At 28.5% G+C, this 20,836-nt stretch overlaps 1 protein-coding gene across 2 annotated transcripts in view; it reads left to right on the top strand.

The window, feature by feature from the left end:
• Cmpy (crimpy) overlaps positions 1-20,836 on the top strand; it is a 236,374-nt gene that overhangs the window by 34,802 nt on the left and 180,736 nt on the right. The window contains exons 3-4 of one of the 2 annotated variants that reach the window (XM_074249709.1): positions 1,373-1,597; positions 5,599-5,637. In XM_074249709.1, coding sequence (XP_074105810.1) covers positions 1,373-1,597; positions 5,599-5,637 — 264 coding nt within the window. The remainder of the gene's footprint in view (positions 1-1,372; positions 1,598-5,598; positions 5,638-20,836) is intronic. The other variant, XM_074249718.1, reaches the window with a different exon arrangement.

Genomic DNA, 20,836 nt, shown 5'->3' with positions numbered 1-20,836 from the left:
TTTACAAAAAAAAAATAAAATTATGCACGACACCGAGTACCTGGAATGCTTCGAAAATATTTCCATTACTTTTTTAATTATTCTAAAAAAAGTGTATATACTGATATAATTAACTTGATTTTAAAAAAAGCTTTAGCTGCAAAAATTATTTCGAAGAATTTAATTGCGTTGAATAAAGAAGAAAAGTTTTAGAACTAAGCAAAATTTAACTAAGGTAGTACAGTACGTATGTGAAAAGCATATTTCAAAAAAATTATGAAATTTTTTTGATTGAAAGATAAATATATTAATAATTCACTACCAAAATTTTAGATCAATTCACCGAACCGTTTTTAAGTAATTAATTTTCGAAATTGCATCTTTTACACGAGGAGGTATAGAGAGTTGTTAAAGTTAGTATGAAATCTATTTGCATCACTCGAGTGGTACGGATGATTTCATACTAACTTTACCATTTCTTTATACCTCTACGTGTAAAAGATGTAATTTCGAAAATTAATTACTTAAAAACGGTGAATTGATCTGAAAGTTTGGTAGTGAATTATTAATATATTTCTCTTTCAATCAAAAAAATTTCATAATTTTTTTGAAATATGCTTTTCCCGTTTGACCTTAAACGAAGATAAATTTTTTGATCTAAGAATATTTCTGCTTAACAGCCGATCCCATCTTTTTCTCGCGTCACATTCGCGGTGAGAAACGGTACTATCCTGTTTGCACTCGTGATGATAAAAGTAATTGCAGTATTACGTTTTTCCTCTAAACAAATGAGAATTTCGAAAAAAAACGCTCTGATATAAAGTAAATAATTAAAAAATCTTTTACGTAGCAGAGCGTTTTTTTCAAAAATTTTCTTTGTTTAGAAGAGAAATAAAAAGTTGCAATCATAGGAACCGGCTCTTAATTCAAAATAATTTTATAGATACAAAACTTTTTCTCTTGAATCAAGTTAAGTTTTTTTTGTCAGCGAATTCATTTTTTAAAGTTTTTTTTTTTTTTTTTTTTTTTGAAACAAGTATCTTTTATCTTTTAGGTAATAAATATTGAATTTGCACTTTGTACAGAACATCATTTAATAATTACAGTATTGTATTTTACTTTTAGTTTATATTGTAGTCTGATAAAAAAGAATTTTCTTCAAATAAAACTCTAACGTAAATACTATTCAACACAAAAGCATAAAGTTGTTCAGTTGATAAAAGCCGATCGTTATTTACACTCGTTGTTACATGCTAAGCTATCAATCCTGTATCGATTTTGAAATTTATTTCTGTTTGAACTGGAAGATCTTTTGTATTTGACTTGTTTATTTTTTTATAATTGATAACTAATATTTTTTTAAGGCTATTTGATATTATATTATTCATTACAGAGATACCTGGAAGGTGGCGCCGACATTGTCCACATGGTCCTAAAATGTCCGGCCCGGGATGTAATCTCATAGGTGATGATACATCTAATGATAGTAATCATCCGGGAAATGCAGGAAAATGTGTTTGTGGTTCATCGGTGCCTTGGTGTCCAGGTGAACCTCATCCGTATGTATTTGCAACACGTCACGAATGTAAGCTGAATTTAGCAGCGAAAATAGCGTATGGTAAGCTATTTATTTTTGATTGTATGAATTTATAATAAAACAGTTAAAATATCAGACTCCGGATAAAGTAGAACTTTTATGTAACGTACGTAAATATTCTATAACTCTTTAAGTAACAAAATAGTTGAAGCTTACTGTAGAGTTATTAATTTTTAAATGTCAGAAATTTTTAACTTCCCGCTAAAAATAGTATATTACACACCTAGGGAAGTAAAGTAAGAAATGTCTCAGATCACATGTAATTGTTGGCCGAGGCGAAGCCGAGGTCAACAAACATGTGACCTGAGGCTTTCTTATTTACTTCCCGAGGAGTGTATGCTATTTTTTTGCTCGACGAAAGCAGAAAGTGGCAACTTCGTTTAGCGCAGCGGGTCAAAAGTTGACGCTTTCTCTCCGTCGAGCAAAAAAATAAAAAATTTTCAAAAATCGGGAAGTTATTGGTTTTACCCCGTTTTTCGAAAGTCGAGTTCTCATCAGATCTTGACGTTTTGAGGTCCTAGGAAGATTCCCTGAATATTTTCGCGATGATGTCCGTATGTGTGTGTGCGCGCGCGTGTGTGTGCGTGTGTGTGTGTGTGTTTATGTAACCCTTTTATAACTTTTAAACGGCTTTACCGATTTTATAGCGGTTGGTGCCATTCAAAAGAGCTTGACCAAACTTAGATTTCCTGAAAATTTTAACCGATTCGGACTAGTAGATTTTAAGAAATTGCAAAAAAACTACAAAAAAAAATTTTTTGAAAAGTGGTTTTTTTGGAATCACTTTTAAACGGCTTTTCCGATCAATTCCAAAAAACTAATCAGCTCTTAACATCAAAAAACCGCGTCGATCGCCGCCAGTTCGGTCAAAATCGGTTGATTCGTTCGTGAGTTATCGTGAACGAAAGAAAACCGAAAAAAGTGTTTTTTCGGGGTCACTCTGAAATTTTCGGTTCGATCAATTAAAACCTGAAAATAACTTATGGGATGGCTGTCAGGGTCAACTGTTTTCCTAATATATAGTTTATTTATAATATATAGTTTATATATATAATTTTTTTAATTTTGAAGCCTGTAATAATACATAAATCAATTATTGATATTATCCTATCATTTATCTTTAACTAGTTGACTACTCAAGGTTTAAATCTAGATCCTATTATTCCACAAATAGAGCTATAGACTATCGGTCTCTTATATCAAGATTCATAACTATAATTCCCTTAGTAATTGATTTTTGGATGAAAGTTAGAACTATAAATTATTAATTAGAAAATGACCTATTTATAATATTGCACCATAGATAAAAGTAAATGAACATAGCATCGATGGTAATTATTGATCTACATTATACCACGTATATTTTTAGTTCAGTTCAAGCATTGATTAATAAAAACAGCATTATTAACTTTTTGTAGTTATAATTTTTTTGTAGTTATAAAACTTTTTGATTGAAAGTGAGTGTATTTGCACTAAATTTGTAGTTTTTCCTGAAATTTTTTGACAATATGAAAAAATTTGGTCCGATAGATTTTGGGAAATCTTACAAATGGAATACCTTTAAAAATTTTTTTTGAAACATCTTTCAAACTATAAATTCAATTAATTTTATTATAAAATTAGCTTTCAACTGCAAAAATTAATGTGAAAATCGACAAATTGCGTTGAAATCGATTGAGTTGATTGTTGGACATCGCAGTCCAAAACTTTCAATTAAAGTAGTTTCTTGAAGTGATTTCTAGATTTATTGGATTGATGTTTTGGAATTAGTTTTTTTTTTAACTTAAAAAAATCCATCGAATGAATGAAGGGTTTTTACTTGATGCATGCACTTTCGTGTTTCCACAGGGACCTAATTGGTCATGCTCTTTTTCCATATGTGACAATCTTCTCACTTACTATCCTAGATGATTGGAAAAGCCTTTTTTTCGTTCAATTACACCACACTGTGACGTTACGGAAGAATTTAAGCCCCAATCGCGATTTTGTTCACGGTTTCCACCATGCTTTAGCTCACCGGATTGCAGGATTAGTTGAGATGAGGGATCACGTAACACCGATAAAAATAAGAGTTTAGTTAATTGTTATTAAATGAACTTTATTGATAAATATTATTAATGACAGCATTCAATTCTTCAAGGAGATCCACGCGAATTCGACTACTTAAGCAGTCAAATTTTTGAAACTTCCTGAAAACTTTTTAATTGAATCTACGTAGCCTAATAATTAATAAAAAATTAAAAACCAGTAGATTTCCGGGAGATTTAATGAAATAATAAACTTTGAAAATTGTAATTTTGACATGCAGGTAAATTCCACCAGCTGTGTATTTGGTTAAAAATTTAATGCAATTAACGATTTCAAAAAAAGGTTATTTTCATTGGATTTGATTGAAAAAATAATAAACTTTTGATTAAAACTATATAAAAAGTAGGTTTCCGAACGTATCACGGGGATGTTTTATATTTTATATGAAAAATCACAACCCTGATTCAGAAAGATGATTTGAAATGATTACCTCCATGTTGATTATATATCTATATAATATTCAAATCCGATGCTTTTAAATCATTTCAGATTAGATTTCTTAATTAGGGTATAGTAGGAAATTCTGTTCATTATAGTCTTGTATTTAACTTGGCAACATCGCTTGTGCAGTTACTCGGCGCATAAGTAACCTAGAAGTAACGCAGAAGTAACCGCGGTTTTTTAAATGCCAGAAGATTTTAGCCATTTTAGTTAAACCGTACAACAAAACTTTATTTACACACATACACACACACGCGCACGCGTGATCCGATAAAAACTCAACTTTTAAATTTTCAATTTTCTTAGTGGGAAGTTAAAAAAATAACATGAAGCACGTGAAGTGAGCATTTATGGATCACCCAGATTTTTGTTTTTCTATTATCATACCATAAGGTGTATCAAAAACTTAATTTCACAATTTTACTTCATCAACTCTGATACGTTCGTATTAACAATACTGTGATGAAATTGATTCAATAATCGTTAATTGAATGTATGCTAATGTACAAAACATATTGTAAAACTACATGTAGTCGACAAACTTTTGCATAAGTTTGTACGTGCACCCGCTGTGAATGAATTTCTGTGTTCAAGGTATAATAAAGTTATTCTCTCGTATCGTAACAACGTAAAAAAAGTATTGTATCATATTTACCGAAAGTTAAATTTGATCCATTTGGAAAACTAGTTCAATCGAGCAAGTAACGCTGGAGCTATTTTGTATCTCTGTTTCTATAAAATCTCCTAGTTTTTCAGTTTTAGTGAGCCCTGTGTCACGCAATATTGTTCTCAAGGAATTTATTCTTTTTGCAAACTCTTATTCGACAATAGACGCGATTTATTTTTATTTTAAGTTGAAAGCACTGTGTTAAACTTTTGTGTGTTACTTTAACCAAGAAGCAATTTAAAACCCAGAAAGCAGGGTAAAAGTAAAACACCATAGCAGAGCTATTCGGAAAATCATTCATGGTATCAATTCTTTTACTTTCTTTCTTTTGTTAGTTTGGATATTTTTTTCGAATAAACAATTCTCACGTTTCAAATCCAATTTATTAAATATACTCTATTCGTTTTCTATCGTGAACGTGTTACAGTGTTATATATTTTTATAAAGTTTCTTGTAGGTAAAAATAAAATTTTAAATTGTATACATTTAAATGATAATGAAAAATGAATAAATTCAGAAGTTATCTTGAGAATAATGTGAGCGTATATTGATATATATATATATATATATATATATATATATATATATATATATATATATATATATATATATATTGTACAAAATTGATTTGTCTGTTCATATTTTTTAATTACTTAACTTTGATATAGCTTCACGTTGACTTCTTTTTCTGATAAAAGTTGAGTTTTCATATAATTGATTATAAAAGTTAGGATTTATAGTAAAACTTACGTTTTCACCCCGTAGACAATTTTTGATTCTCTGTAAAACTATTAGAGAGTCATAATTTTTTCTTATTTTTTTGTAGATGATGTCATCAATGCGCCTGAACATCTGAAACCAGAGAGTAAGTCAATAGTCAAATAATTATTTATTTTTAGTAATTAAATGACTTATTTAGAACAATTGAGTCATGCTTTTTACACTTTGACGATTTTTTTAGCAATTTTAAGCTTGCTAGTAGAATTTTACTAAATCAATTTACCTAAATAGTTTAGAAAGTAATAAAAAAATTGATTTAAATACTACTACAATCGAATTTATAGAAATTTTACAGTAGATCTCTAAGAATATATATCTTTTTTCTTGAAGGTGTTTTTTTTTTTTTTTTTATATCGTGAGATCTCTTTTAATTTTTTACTAAATTGAAAAACTCGAATATCACTTAAAAGCATATAAATATTCACTCCTCAATCAAGAAAAGAAAACTTTGGCTAGGAAAAAAAAGGTTTCTTATTCATGAATTTTACTTTTAAACGAAGAACATTAGTTTTTTTAAATAAAGTATCATATATTTAATCCAATAATTTATTTCTCTTGGATCAACAGATTCGGTAGAATCTGGCGCCAAGTTCCGTTCTCAAGCCAGACTACCGAGTGTGTATATACCGTAAGCAGAATCGTTTTTTGAGGTTACAAGTTTTTTTTTAAATTTAATTTGATTTTTTTTTATATGATATTTTATAATAGTAGTTCATGCTTTTTATTACGCGTATTACTTGATTATTATCAATTATCTTTATAATTTCTATTTAAAATTATTAAAAATAATCAGCACAAACTATAGCGACCCAGATTTTTAGATTTTAACTTTTTTCTTATGTAAAAAGCGGACGGCCAGAGACTAAATAATATAACGATGCATGCTAATCTTATAATAGATGGGAAACTACAGTGAAAAAAAGATATTTGTCAGCTTGCAATTACACACGCCAGGCGGCGCAAGAATAACTTTTACATGAACTATAGCTTAAAGGGGATAGTTTGCCACCGGAAATGTATTAAATTAAAATTGTCAATTTTTATTATAATTACAAAAAAAACTGAAATCCGAACAACGACAGTTTCACTGTAAAAAAATCGTGCCAAGTCCACGTTCATAAGACTATTAAGAAAAAAAAATTTTATTTCTTTACAAAAAGATATAAAATAAAAAATTAAAAAATCCAAGTAACCGATATGGTTGTATATGATTTTCGAAAATTAAAAAAAAATTTTTGTAAATTTAAAAATTAAAAGAAATAATTTTGGAACGTACTGGGTGTGCGTTATTGTGTACTTCATTTTTTTTTAAGTGTCCTAGTAGATACAATTTAGGAATTTCATAAAAAGTGAAATATTTCGTAACTACGCACACTAAATACGTTCCAAAATTGTTTCTTTTAATTTTTAAATTTACAAAAATTTTTTTTTAATTTTCGAAAATCATATACAACCATATCGGTTACTTGGATTTTTTAATTTTTTATTTGATATCTTTTTGTAAAGAAATAAAATTTTTTTTTCTTAATAGTCTTATGAACGTGGACTTCTATTTTTTTACAGTGAAACTGTTTTTGTTCGGATTAAGATAGGCGGTAATATTGATTAAAGATAGTATCGACGTTTAAAAAATGCAAACAATGCTCGAATTTTAAGTAATTTTCTTCGTTCCAGAATATTTCTTTTGAATTAAGTCGTTTTTTCTTTTTATTTTTTTCGAGTAGATAACCTAAAAAATAAGTAAAGATTCAGAAATTTTTTCTTTGAATGATTTGAAAAATAAAAAAAAAAAACTGCATTTATTTCTATACTTGTCTGTACGCGGCGGTCCAATTTATATACCTTTTATATTTTTCTCCGAGTACTCTGCAAAACCTGGGTAGAGATCTCTATTTTCTCATTGTAGGTACGTTTTTACATGATATAAACTCTATAACATGGAAAGATTCCATTTACTTACTTTACCACTTCAACTATCTCTCATCCAACGACGAAATCTGTGTAATGTTAAAGAAAAACGTAAACGTTATTCTGTTGCAAATTTATATAGATATTTTCATTTGATATGTTGTTTCCTTTTCAGTGAACTTTATTTTAAAATCGAGTGTAACTTTTATCTTGTTCTCGTTTAATAAAATATAGAGTTCAAAAGAAGCAAATATTTGTGTGCATATTGTTATAATTATTTTCTTAGGTAATTTTTAGTATTGAATATTTAACACTCAAGTGTAATTGAAATTGAAGAACTACTCATTTCTGTTCATATTTTAATAACTGATTGGATCTAATAATCATCCTGAATAATCGATCACTTATTAACAAGCGAAAGCTACTGTAGAATTACGTGCAAGAATGTTTCAATATTCTAGAGAAAGCTTCCTTTCCCTTTCAATAGTTAATTTATTAATTTCTATCATCTCTTACATATCTATAGTTTTGATTATCTACTATGCATTCAAGGAAAGAACAAATTAATTTAATGAATGATAAATTGATTTAACTAATTAAATTATAGTTAAACTAGCGGACCCGACAGGCGTTGTTTTGTACATACGTCTTAAATTAAAAAATTTTAAGCTTCTTAGAATGATTTGTTACAGTTTAGACCGTTTTGATGAAAATTATCAATAAAACGTTACTATAATAAATAATAAAATACTTTAATTAGCACGATGTAGATTTCACCACAAATAACACAAAATTTTCTTGAATCTGATCGTAGCGCCCATTATCGGGTCACCCCCCATGAAAAAAGTGTATAAGTGAAAAGCATAGTTAAAGTTATTTATGAGTATAAATAATTGTATATGAGTATAATGCATAAGTATACTTTAAGTATATCAGAAAAATTTAATTCTATATTTAACATTTTTTTAAATATAGAGTAATTTATCGTAATTTGTATAATTTTGATTATATTCTTTATTATAAATATATTTTTTATAAATTCTTTATCTGTCTTTATATAAATTCTTTATTAATATGTTAGGAAGTATACTGTCAGATATAGTTTTATATACATTAAATATGATGCAATCAATTATAAGGTACCGGTGGGTGAAAAGGCCTAGCTAAGAGAGATTTTGAAAGAAGTTGAAAATATTGCATTTAATTATTGAAATGTATCATTAATTTTTATATTAATACATTAGCTGTAAAATAGAATGGAGTAATGGAAATTTTCATCATAAACAAACCCAAAATTAGATTTTTTCAAAAACCTTGCGAATAGGCCTTATTTTACGACGGATAAAAATTAAATTTTGGTATTTCCGTTACACGAATATCACTTCTTTACTAGAGCAAAGAGCTTACTTGGATGAAAAATATATTGAAAATTTTCAAAAGTTGGGAAGTTATTGGTTTTACTCCGTTTTTCAAAGATCGAGTTTTCAAGGGATCTCGACATTTTAAAGGCACAGAAAGCTTCCTTAAATATTCCCGTGATGTTGACACTTTAGGTGCATGTGTGCGTACGAGCGCGCGCGTGTGTGTATGTGTACAGCCGTATGTAAACCTCTCATAATTTTTAAACGGCTTGACCGATTTCATTGCGGTTGGCGCCATTCGAAAGGGCTTTACTAAACTTAGATTTTCAAGACAATACGAACCGATTCGAACGGGTAGATTTTGAGAAATCGGAAAAAAAACTACAAAAAAATTTTTTCAAATGTAGTTTTTTTTTAATAACTTTTGAATGGCTCTACCGATCGATTCCAAAAACTAATTAGCTCTTGATAAAAAAGAGATCACGTCGACCGCTGCCAGCCCGGTCGAAATCAGTTGATTCGTTCGTGAGTTATCGTTGACGAAATAAATGTTTTTTTCGGAATTACTTGAAAATTTATAATTCGATCAATTCAAACTTGAAGGTTCCTTATGTGGCTTCAGAAACTGCGTAGAATGCCGCCAACCATGTAAAAATCGGTTCATTCATTCCAAAATTATTGCGGTTTGAAAATTCAAAAAATGGTGTTTTATTAAGCAGACTCGGAGAGCTCAAAATGACACGAAAATTCTATTTTTGAGCTCGAAGAGCTCAAAAACGTAATAAGTGCTATTTTGAGCGCTCTAGTATGAAATTAGCAGGAAGTTGCCGGGATGGCCTTTAAGGTCAACCGTTTTTCTAATTTTTTTTTTTTTTTTAGTGCAGGTATTCTCTAAATCTGAAACAGTGACTATACACTATTTTCAATGATTCTCATTGCTTTAAATTTAGAGAGTGGCAATGGATGTGATAAAAGTACACTGTTAAAAATTTCTATTGTATTTTTACAAAAAATGTGTTAGAAGTAATTACGCACCACGATTTAGTAATTTTAAAACTCAGTTTTGTAAATTTACTATACTATTTAGTATAATTTAATATAAGAAAATTACAACATATTTGTTGAAATTTACTAAACTTTTACTGAAAAAAAGTTTAGTAAAATTCCTAACACGTATTGTAATTTTACGAATCAAATGATACCCAAGATGTTTAGTAATTTTAGAATGAAGTATTATACTTATACTATGCATTCATTCCATCTATATTTAAGAATATTACAGAAAATTTGCAGTAAATTTACTAACTATTTACCAAAAATTGATGAAAATTACTCAACATTTGTTGTAATTTTACTAAAAATTTATCCAAAATTTTTTTAGTAATATTACAATATGAATGTTGTAATTTAGCTCAATAAATAAATATTAAAAATGTGTGGTAATTATAAAATACTGTATTTTAACTATACTCAATTCATTTTGCTTAAATTTCGGAAAATTATAAAATATTTGTACAGTCGAGTCTGTTGTTTTTTTTTTTTTTTTTTAACTAGATTTCCGTTAATATAAGACATTTGCAATTTTTCAATACGCGTGTTTTATGTTTATGTAACCACCGAAATAAAAAGTATTCAGTTAATTTAAAATAAGGTACATTTATTAAAAATTCAGTTTAATAAAATTATAAATATTCATGACTTTTATTTCAAGACATACTTAAAGCTATCAAGCATAAGTCAGCAATTTCATACATTACAGATATCGTTTGTAATATAAAATGATCTCGTTATTTTCATAAAAAATAAATTTTTATAAAATATCAGTAATTGAGATCATATTTCATTACAACTAATATTAACTAATTATTTTATGTAATGTAGTATCATAAAATATAAATAATAATATTATGATTTTTATAGAAATTAGCACCGTAATAATACAATGGTTTAATAATATAAGAAGTCATATAATAGAGAAGTAATAAATATTAAATAGTGACAGTAGAGCAGTCGTCATGTGTTGATGCAGTTACTCTTTAGTATACTCTGTAGTATACGGTTCAATCATCGTGATCAACTTGATAACTTTAGGATAAACATTTGTTGCCTTTCGGTTCCCACCCCGTTTTGCACCTTTTGTAGGACAAATTTCGAGAAATAGTCTGAAATTTAAATTAAGTGATAAATTAATTTCATATAAACAACAAAATAAACGGAATAACATAATTTTTAAAAGATTGAAAATTCAGACGAAATAAGTAACAAAGGGAAACTGAGTAAGATGAAATTTTTCTCTTAAAAAACGTCTTAATGCTAATTCTATAATGTCAAGCTAAATTCACAAACTTGCCAATATCAAGTAATAACTTAAAGATTTTTATGACATTTTTTTTCGAGAAACTTAAACTTAAAGTTTTTAGATAGAAGTCAAATGAAAAAATATTTATGCAGAAGAGTTGAAAGTCAAATTTCAATAAAATTTTTAAGCACTCACCGTTGAATTGTCTCCAACGTTCCCTCGATTTCCTTAGGGCAGACGATACTAAATACATAATTAGAAACCAAAATTTAAAAAGTTATTTACTTAATCAATATTAAAATAAATTTATTAAACTTACTTGATGCCGATTGTAGAAACAATAATTTTTTATCCTCAGTCCTGATCTATTGTAATTATAGTTATCACAGAAACTTTTATCCTTGGTCGTAGTATGATTATAATTACTATCACCACATAAATTTTAATTTTTAATCACCTCAGTTTCACTTTTTGTTACAAATTACTGAAAACGTAAGGTCGCTTTGAACTATTACAAAAAGAATTCAATGACTTTGTTGAGCTAAAAATGACGTAAACCTGATGGGTGTCAAAATGCGATTGAATGTGGATTAGTTCGTTTCTCATAAGACGTCTTAGTGTCAAAATTTTCTTCTGTCAAATAAAAGGGGTAGGAAGAAACATGTTAAAGCGTGCATTCTGTACTGTACGACACCACAAACAAACACTGTACGGAATAGTGCGTAATATATAATCCAGTATTTGTTATAAGTCTATACTGCTGTCCTTTTTGTGAGTGAGATATCGTGGTAATATGACAAAAAAACGAACAGACTTAAAACACGTACTAGACTGTGGTGTGTTCGAGCCATTTACCCGAAATAAATTTGACACTGGGTGATATGATTGGGTTTTTAAAATTAAACATATCTGCCGCTAGCGGCTAATATGCAATTTGAATGTTCTCTCAACGTATAAATAATGTTTTTGCCCTCCGGGCGGAAAGTGGCAACTTTCGTCCCGCTGCGCTAAACTAAGTGGCCGCTTTCCGCCTTCGTCGGACAAAAAAATAGTATACACCCCTTGGGAAGGAAAAAAAGAAAACCTCAGATCACATGATTGTTGACCTCGGCTTCGCTTCGGCCAACAATTACATGTGATCTGAGGATTTTCTTATTTTCCTTCCAAAGGGGTGTAATATACTATATTTTGAAGTCTAACCCTCTGTATTGTCCTTAGTGAAACACATGTTTTTCTTTTTAACTAAGACCGTAATATTTGGTTATACTGCACATAGTAAAATGAGGAGTCCTTTGTCTACTCAAGTACCTAAAGTCATAAAATCAAGCCTATACAGGCTTTCTTGTTCTGGCTGCACAAATGTGCCTTAAATGTATTTTTCACATTTAAAAACTAATAAAATAAAATACGTTATTTTTCTAAAATGAATATTTTTATGAACAAAATATCTAGAATAAAAAATTAAAAGTTTGTAACTGAGTTTTTTTTTGCTCAAAGAATCTAACAGGCTCGCCCACCAACTTTGGACCCATTTTTTTCAGAAAAAAGTTTGTCATCAGAAAAAATTAATATTGTTTTTTTTTATATACAGGATTTGAAATGAATTTTAAATATTTGCAGATTTTGTTGAATCGCTCAAAATAAGTCGGAATTCTAAAAAATGTTATTGAATTTAAATAGTTCAATGAAAATTAAGCAAATCGAAATTATTGATCATGAAAAAAAAATCGAAATTACATAATGAAATATTTTTGCATAATTTAATTTGTTTTTAGATAATTCTTTGTTATGAAAAGAATTTTTAATATCTCCATTGTAATAAATAAATAAATTTTCGGTAGATTTTTTTTGTAATTTTTCTTCTCGGAAATAAAATTCCAAGAAACGTTTGTTAATATGAAAAGTTTTCTATAAAATCTCAGCAAATAGTCTCGTACAATTGCTGAGATCATTGAAAAAATAAAAATTTTCGACAAAATTACAATTCACAAAGTAATTGTACAATCGAAAATTGAATAATATAAAAAAAAGTATTAAATTTTTAAAGTCGTCATTGTAATTCATATTACAACTTTAGTTCGTGAAAACCAAAAAAATTCTAGTAAATAAAATTATAAAAAATGTTTGCAAATATAAGACATTTTTAAAGTAATTCAGCAGTCTTGTAAAATTACCACACATATTAAAAAAAATAATAATTGTTGGTGAAATTACAATTCATGATATAATTTCACAATCAAAATTTGAATATTACAAAGAAAATTACTAAATTTTTAATGACCCTATTGTAATTTCTATTACAACTTTCTTTTGTAATTTTATAAAAATTTCTAGTAAACCAAATTACAAATAATGTTTGTAAATCTAAAATTTTTTTCATGAAATTCGACAAACAGTTCTGTAAAATTACAATACAAGTAGGATTTTTACATTAAGATCGTAAAATTACAACACATCCTACTAAGTTTCCTGACATCTTTTGGAAAATTACTAGAATTGTTTCATAATTTCGCAGTGGTAAACATCGATTTGTAATTTTACTCAATCTTTGTTTTGTAAAATGATTGTAATTTTACAAACATTTTTAACAGTGTAATCAATCGACAATGTTAATAAATTGATTTGTATATGATTTATCATATTGATAGCTTTTTCTGTGATAATGATAACTTATAAAAAAAAAAAAAAAATGGAAGATTTTCATTAAATTATTAACAAGGTTGATGAGGTTAAAAGTGCAGTGAGATTGTATTATCCAAACGTAAGTTAGAAAAAATGAACCTAGTATTATAATTCGAAACATTCATAACGCAAAAAAGATATCATGTGAAGTTCAGAAAAGCTGGTGGTGATTTAGCTCTAGCTTCACAGAACAGATAGAGTTACAGAGGATCAAATACGCTAAAGGTCACAATCCAATGAGATTTACTTGTTGGTCTAGCGAAATTGAATCTATTGTCGATTGATAAGATGAAATTTGTTTATTATATAGCAGTAGCTTGACGATTTTTAGCAGCATCAGAAAAAAATCACTAAATAATCCTTAAAAAACGAATAGTAAATCATAAATAATAATTATTCCAATACGTTTATTCAGCTCTTATCGTGTTCTATAAATAAAGTGGGCAAAAAAAAAGAAGTAAAAAGTGAATAACTTTCAAAGTACAATAGATATTGAAGGTAATAATTGTGAAAGAGAATTAAACCAACGATGGATGATTGAAAATCGATAAGTTCATTGTGCCGTTAAGAACACTAGGTAAAGTTGCGTTTTCAAGTTTGCCTCAAGGCGGGCTTGTTAATCCGACTCATTACCCGATATTGAACGAGAGAACTCATCCAAAGCTTTACTAGAAAATTGTACCTACTACCGACTTGATAAGAAGCAATTATCCTTTATGGTTTTTGTTTCAATATTATTCGTTATAAAAAACACCTTGAAAAAAAAATTTAATTTTTAAATTGACTAAGTAGTAAAATCCAAGTGCAGTCAGACGATCACTTTATCTCAATAAAATATTTTTCAAAGATAAAAATTCTATAGTTCACAAAACTTTTTATTTGAAATGTGATCTATTTGATGAAGCAATAATTATCTTCCATTGTTTATCTATATTTAGTCAAGTAGGACTCACAACGGATACAATTTGATGTAGTGCTCTTCTCTCACCTGGTCAAGGTCAAACGATTTTCTGCACTTAATATGCCTCTTTTGTAATCATAACTCACATTTATAAGATATTCAAGTACACGAATATCAATGAAAAAAAACTGAGTAGTATTAACGCAATTGATATTTGTAAAAATAATCATCTTGTTACTATAAATAAAGAAAAATTGTATTAAAAAACTTTTTTGTGTTCATCTGGATGTCTTGGACGCTATAAGTTAGCATCTGATTTTAGTAGGGTGTACAATTTTTTTTAATGACTTTTTAGTTTATTTATCAGTCATCAGGGTACGTCTTTTTTTATAATTCTAGAATTTGAATTTGCGCGCGCAAGCGCGTGCCTGAATATAGAGTTTGCATATATTTTCATGCTTATGATATATTCGACCAATCACATCACGAATAAATTGATGCCTCATATATCCATCTCTATTTTATATTAGGATTACTTTAAGATAGTACCCTCGCAAAAGTCGCTTTTTTAGGATTTTTTTAAAATATTGGCGGATTAATATTCATATAATTCGGCATAGATTGGCACAATGTAAAAATTTTTGACCATCTAGTTTCAGAGATATTTAATTTCAAAGTTTGAGTTTTTGAACGCTCTTTTTGTTGTTGTTTTAGCTATGACTTTATACAAGAAACAAAGTTATTGAAATAATAGATAAAAATTTTTGCTATTAACTGAAATATTTATCAATAAAACCCTCGCGGCTTTTGAATCATTCTGGAACCACAATGTAAACGGTCTGGAACCCTAAATTGCTTAAGCAATTTAGAAGTTTTTAAAAAAGAACAATTACTTAGTACATCATCATAAAAATATAATTACTGATTTTTCCGGAAAAACAAAACATTACCCTTGATAAGTCAATTTTTCAGATATTGTAACTATATTTCCGAATAAATGTATGTAAGTAAATAAATAAAAACATGTATCAAAACAGAGATTCGACTACAGCTAGTCCAAAACCCTACAGTATATCCACTATAACATAATTTCATGTACTATATATATAGTATATCATATATGAAATATCTGAACGCTCATGCAGTGTTGCCCGACTTTTCAAACGAACAGTTTTTCGTTCGTGATTGGGTGAAATAAGTACATAAGCAGCAAAAAGTTTTAGACTTGTCAATAACGACTCTCAAGTATATGTACTGTATACTCTAGCATAAACTTTTGGCAACGGAAGTCACGAGGGTTCTACTTTGAGAGTTAGCAATAGAATTTATTCATTTTTTCAACTAAATGTTCTTTACGAGGCGAGCACTGTTGGCTTTCCCGAAATTTTTCATAGCTTATGTATTATGGTTAATAATAGTATTATATAATAAAAAAAATATTAGAAATGTGTCAGATTATTTGTGTCTAATGATAACTTTCTGGATAGGTAGGTAACTTTTTGAACATCGAAAAAATATTTTATTTATTATGTTTATCATCATTATCATTATCGACTATTGTTGATCTAATTCAAGAGAGCAAAAGTACCATCGTAAAGAAGTTCTATGGCTTTACCCTAGTTTTTTCGTTGTCTCGAGCTTTTACTTAGTCAGGTCTCAGGAGAGCATTTAGATTTCTCGGTATACGTTTGTTGGTGTAAAAAATTTTTCCCTCATTCGTTTATTACACATCAGAATTTATTATTACAATCCAATTTCTTGATTCATCATTTGAAGGCAATTTTCAACTTCAATCCTAACAACAACTATGACAAACATATTTTTAGTAGATTTCATAAAATTCTAACTATTGCATTGGTCCTCATGACGGAACTTGCAAAAATTTTGCCATATACCGACTTAACTCGATGAGCTGAGTCAAAAAATACCCGTGCAAAAAAAATTCTGATTCAAAATGAATTTAAGATTGAAATTCATATTTTGACACAAATATGAATTAGTTTTGAGATCAATCCAAATTTGAAATTGATTTGTAAATATAAATTAGAATATCTGTAGAAATTTCGATTCTGCTTTAGAATTTTATAAGTAAATTGTACAAGTTCGCGAAGCAGTAGCGAGTAGCAAACTTTGTTGCGCGAGTCTGCTAGACTACTAGAGCTGATGTCCTCTTGTGCACCCTTGTCTCCAACTCTCGTCCTCATTCTTGTACCATCTCAGCTTGCATAGATCCCACTCGAGATTTTTCACTTTAAAATTTTCTTTCATATTGTCTATGTTTTACTGATTGAACCTCTGCTTTTTTACTTATCTAGATTCCATTGTGTGATAATTAAAAAACGAGAAACTTATTGAACTGTTGTGACTGCCAGGAATTCAAAAATCTTTGATAAAAAAATTTGAATTTTCGAAACGGAAAGTAAATACAAAAAAAAGAAACTGATGATGCCTGGTGCAAAATATAAGAGATTAGGTATTTTTCATAATTTATCGAATGAAATATTTTATTTAAACTGTGTAGCTTCTAAAAGATATACATATTTGACAAGTACTTTGTAACATTTTTGAAAATTCAGCCATTAAGAACTTATTTTCTTTGATCCCTCAAATGAAAAGTCTCTTGAGGTTGTCCGAATAATTCATCACAGATTTATCTAAAATCAAGAAACCATATATTTTATATTTCGGAACAATTATGAGAGCATGGTGATGAACTTATAATTATTATTATTATAATTATAATTATAATTATAGTTATAATTATTCATAAATGATTTTTCGAATTCCTGAGAAAAATTTCAAGCCCTCAACCAACAATTTTTTAATTTATAAGATTAAAATTCAAGATGTTGGTCAGAGATGTACAGGAAATGGGTTATGACATTGCAAGGCAGATTTAAGAACAAGCAGACATCATGAACCAGAAGCTTCAAGGGGACCTTTACTGAAATCAGGAACTTTTCTTACAACCCCAGGTTCAAATTCGGCCAGATCTATTCAAAAACAGAACCATACTGCATAGACAGAAGGACGCCAATAAACAAATAATGAATGTCATATGAATCGTAGTATCACATAAATGTACCTACCTATGGTCAATTTTCATCTCACAAAAAATTTTGAAATACTTTAGAAAATTGTAAAAAATTTTTTTAATCTTCTTACAGAAACTTTGTACTTACATAAAAATCGATTCATGAAGTTGCCAATTGTGATAGGTAGATCGAATCCTAATAGTTTCTTTACTTTGATTGATGAAAAAACTTTTTTTCGACTTTTCACAACATGTCGCAAGATTTATACCTAATTTAATTATAATCATATTACATGAATTTAAACCGTAGGAATATAGTTTTCAGCGGTGTTGGTTTATTTTACGATCACCTGATATTTACGACTTCTCATAAAGTCACAAAATTGACATATAAGTAATTTTAACGACGTACTTTATTTTCAAATTCCAGGAAAATAAAAAGAGCAAAAAAATAGGCCCCTAGAAATTTTTAATATGATCTAAAGAAGTATATGGGGGTCAAATAGATTCCTTTCAAAATAAGTACTCATAAGATTAGTTTTTCACTTGTTTTACTTATATTCACTAATTTTATACATTGAATTATTGTTGGCTTAAGTATACTTTTAAAATGACAAATATCTTATTTCAAGTAAATTATTCTTTTGATATTAAATATTTTGATGAGAAAGCTTTTAGGAATAAAATAAGAAAATTTATTTTTCAATCAGTGTACCTTATTTTTTCTTTCAGTCTTTTAAATATTAAATATTTCACTTTAAGAAATAAATTTTTTTTATTGATGTGTTACGGGGTTACTGCTATACCAACTAGGGCTTAGCCTCTAATAATAAAGTATATCGACCGATCACAGTGCGCGGTTATCTCAAATACTCGTCCCGGTAGCGCTAGTGTAGTTAAGTTGTAGTGAAAGTGAGACCCAAATGGTGAAAGCAATGGGGAGGAGAGGACATATAACGGGTAACCCAAGTGAGTGGTGGCACTAAGAGACAGTTACGGAAAGAATCAACTTTACCTCAAAGGACAACGTCAGAGATAAATATCCTGGTCCTCGTTTTGTTTTCTTGTGAACGAAGCGATGGTTTAATTCAGATTTTCGAATTATTCAGTCGTGTACTAACTGAATTTTCGTTGATTTTTTTCTAGCATCGTACTGAGTCAGGTACAGAACAGTAACCAGTCGGGTTCTAATCTTTCCGTGTGCTGCGAACATTAGCAAAGCATTTAAGTAATACTTTACTTTCAGCCAAGGTCAAGCTTCTAAGCTTAAATTTATGATTTTTTTGTGTTTTTACAGTGCAATCAATCAAGAAAAACTAAGCAATTTATTAAAAACTAGAATGCGACGACGCAGATTATTCTGAAGAATTGAGATATTGAGGAGCACAAAAATATTATTTACGATTTATTTAATATAAATTAAGGTACAACTAAATAATAAAACGATACTCGTTAATAGGGAAACCATTTTTGACCAAATTTTTAACTTCCCGCAAAGAAAATCAATGATTTTCAATAATCGGGAGGTTGTTGGTTTCACCTCGATTCTCGAAAATCGAGCTCTCATCAGATCTTAACGTTTTAAGATCCTACATGGAAAAAAATAGGTGCTATAACTGGATGCAGTCCTGTGGGAGCAACAGGACTGATCCTGTGGGAGCAACATGTTAACATAATAGTTTTATTTATTGTTTCTTAAGTATTTTGGTCGCAGATTAGTATTAAATATCTTCACTGATCAAAAAATTAACTTGATACAAAAGTAAAAATCTTCAATCAACCCAGAAAAAAAAATCTGGGAAACGGTTGACCCTGCAGGCCATCCCTAAAATTTCTCGTTATGTATGATTTCAAAAGATTCGAGAAATTGTCCATTCCATACTTTTGAGCTTGAAAAGCTCAAAAACACAACTTTTATACTTGCGAGCTCGAAAATCTAGTGGTCGTTGAAATCATCCTTTTTGAAAATTTTTATTTGCAATATATTACGATCAAATCATTCTTGATGAGGTTACAGCATTCGACGAAGTTCGTCAAACGTAAAAAGATTATTTATTACCTGCCAAATGATTCAACGTAAGATTTTGAAGTCATGTGGAAAAAAAATCCTTTTTTGGAACTTTTAAACTAATGGTTATAACACGACAACAAAGACGTTCTGATAACAAATTTAGAAGTTTTTTGAAAAAAAATACTTTTTTCGAAATTTTCCGTCAACGATATTTCACGAACGAATGAATCGATTTTAATTTTTTAAACAGTATTAGACGTCATTTTTGAACGTAAGATCTGATTAAGAAAGAAGAAAAAATTTTCAATCAAATCTTGAATCAAGTGTATTTATTGACGAATACACCGCTATGAACATCGTATATTGCTGTGGCCATAATATTAGTACTTGAACTACTTTACACAGAACCAAGATATTAATTATAATTAAGAAGTTAAAACAAAGAATTCAAACTTTTGATTTGAGCAAGAAACTATCTCGAGTTAAATTGTTTGAAACTTTAAAATTTAATTTTAAAAATGAATCTCTAAAACTTGACAGAATTCAATAGTGTTATTATTAGGATTGTAGTACATCATACGGCCGTCAACTAAAATAAATTAAAAAGTAAGTGCGTAGTAAAAATTATTCAAATTAGTTAGAAAAATATTTGATTCACACAAAAAAAAAATACTTTCTTCAAAATTTCACTCTTATTTCAAGATATTTAGTTTTCTAAATTTAAGAATTTTACTTTTAAATAAGGCACTTTTTAAGGACTATACAGTAAAAAATTTTGCGTCAAAAAACTTAGTGTTAAAAATTTTTATGGTAAATATATAACATTTTATGTGTAAATTTAACCATTATGCTGTTAAATTAACACAACAGAATATTAAGTATTTAACATAAAAATTTTTAATACAAAGTTTATTGATGTAATGACGCAAAATTGTTTATTCTGTATTTTTTAATGGATTCCATTATATTTTACATAGAGTAGAGTTAGTTTTTTAAAGAAACTTTTATCCTTGAGATTTTTCGAATTTCGAGAAGTCCGAGCCGAATTGGTTCAAATTTTCAGGATATCGAAGTTTGGAGTAATGCTT

The sequence above is a fragment of the Cotesia typhae genome, unplaced genomic scaffold (assembly GCF_013202065.1).
Source record: "Cotesia typhae breed Kobodo isofemale line unplaced genomic scaffold, CoteBio_Ctyphae contig_119, whole genome shotgun sequence".
NCBI lineage: Eukaryota > Metazoa > Arthropoda > Insecta > Hymenoptera > Braconidae > Cotesia > Cotesia typhae.
The sequence above is the reverse complement of the archived record's forward strand: the minus strand, read 5'-3'. Positions and strand labels throughout refer to the sequence as shown.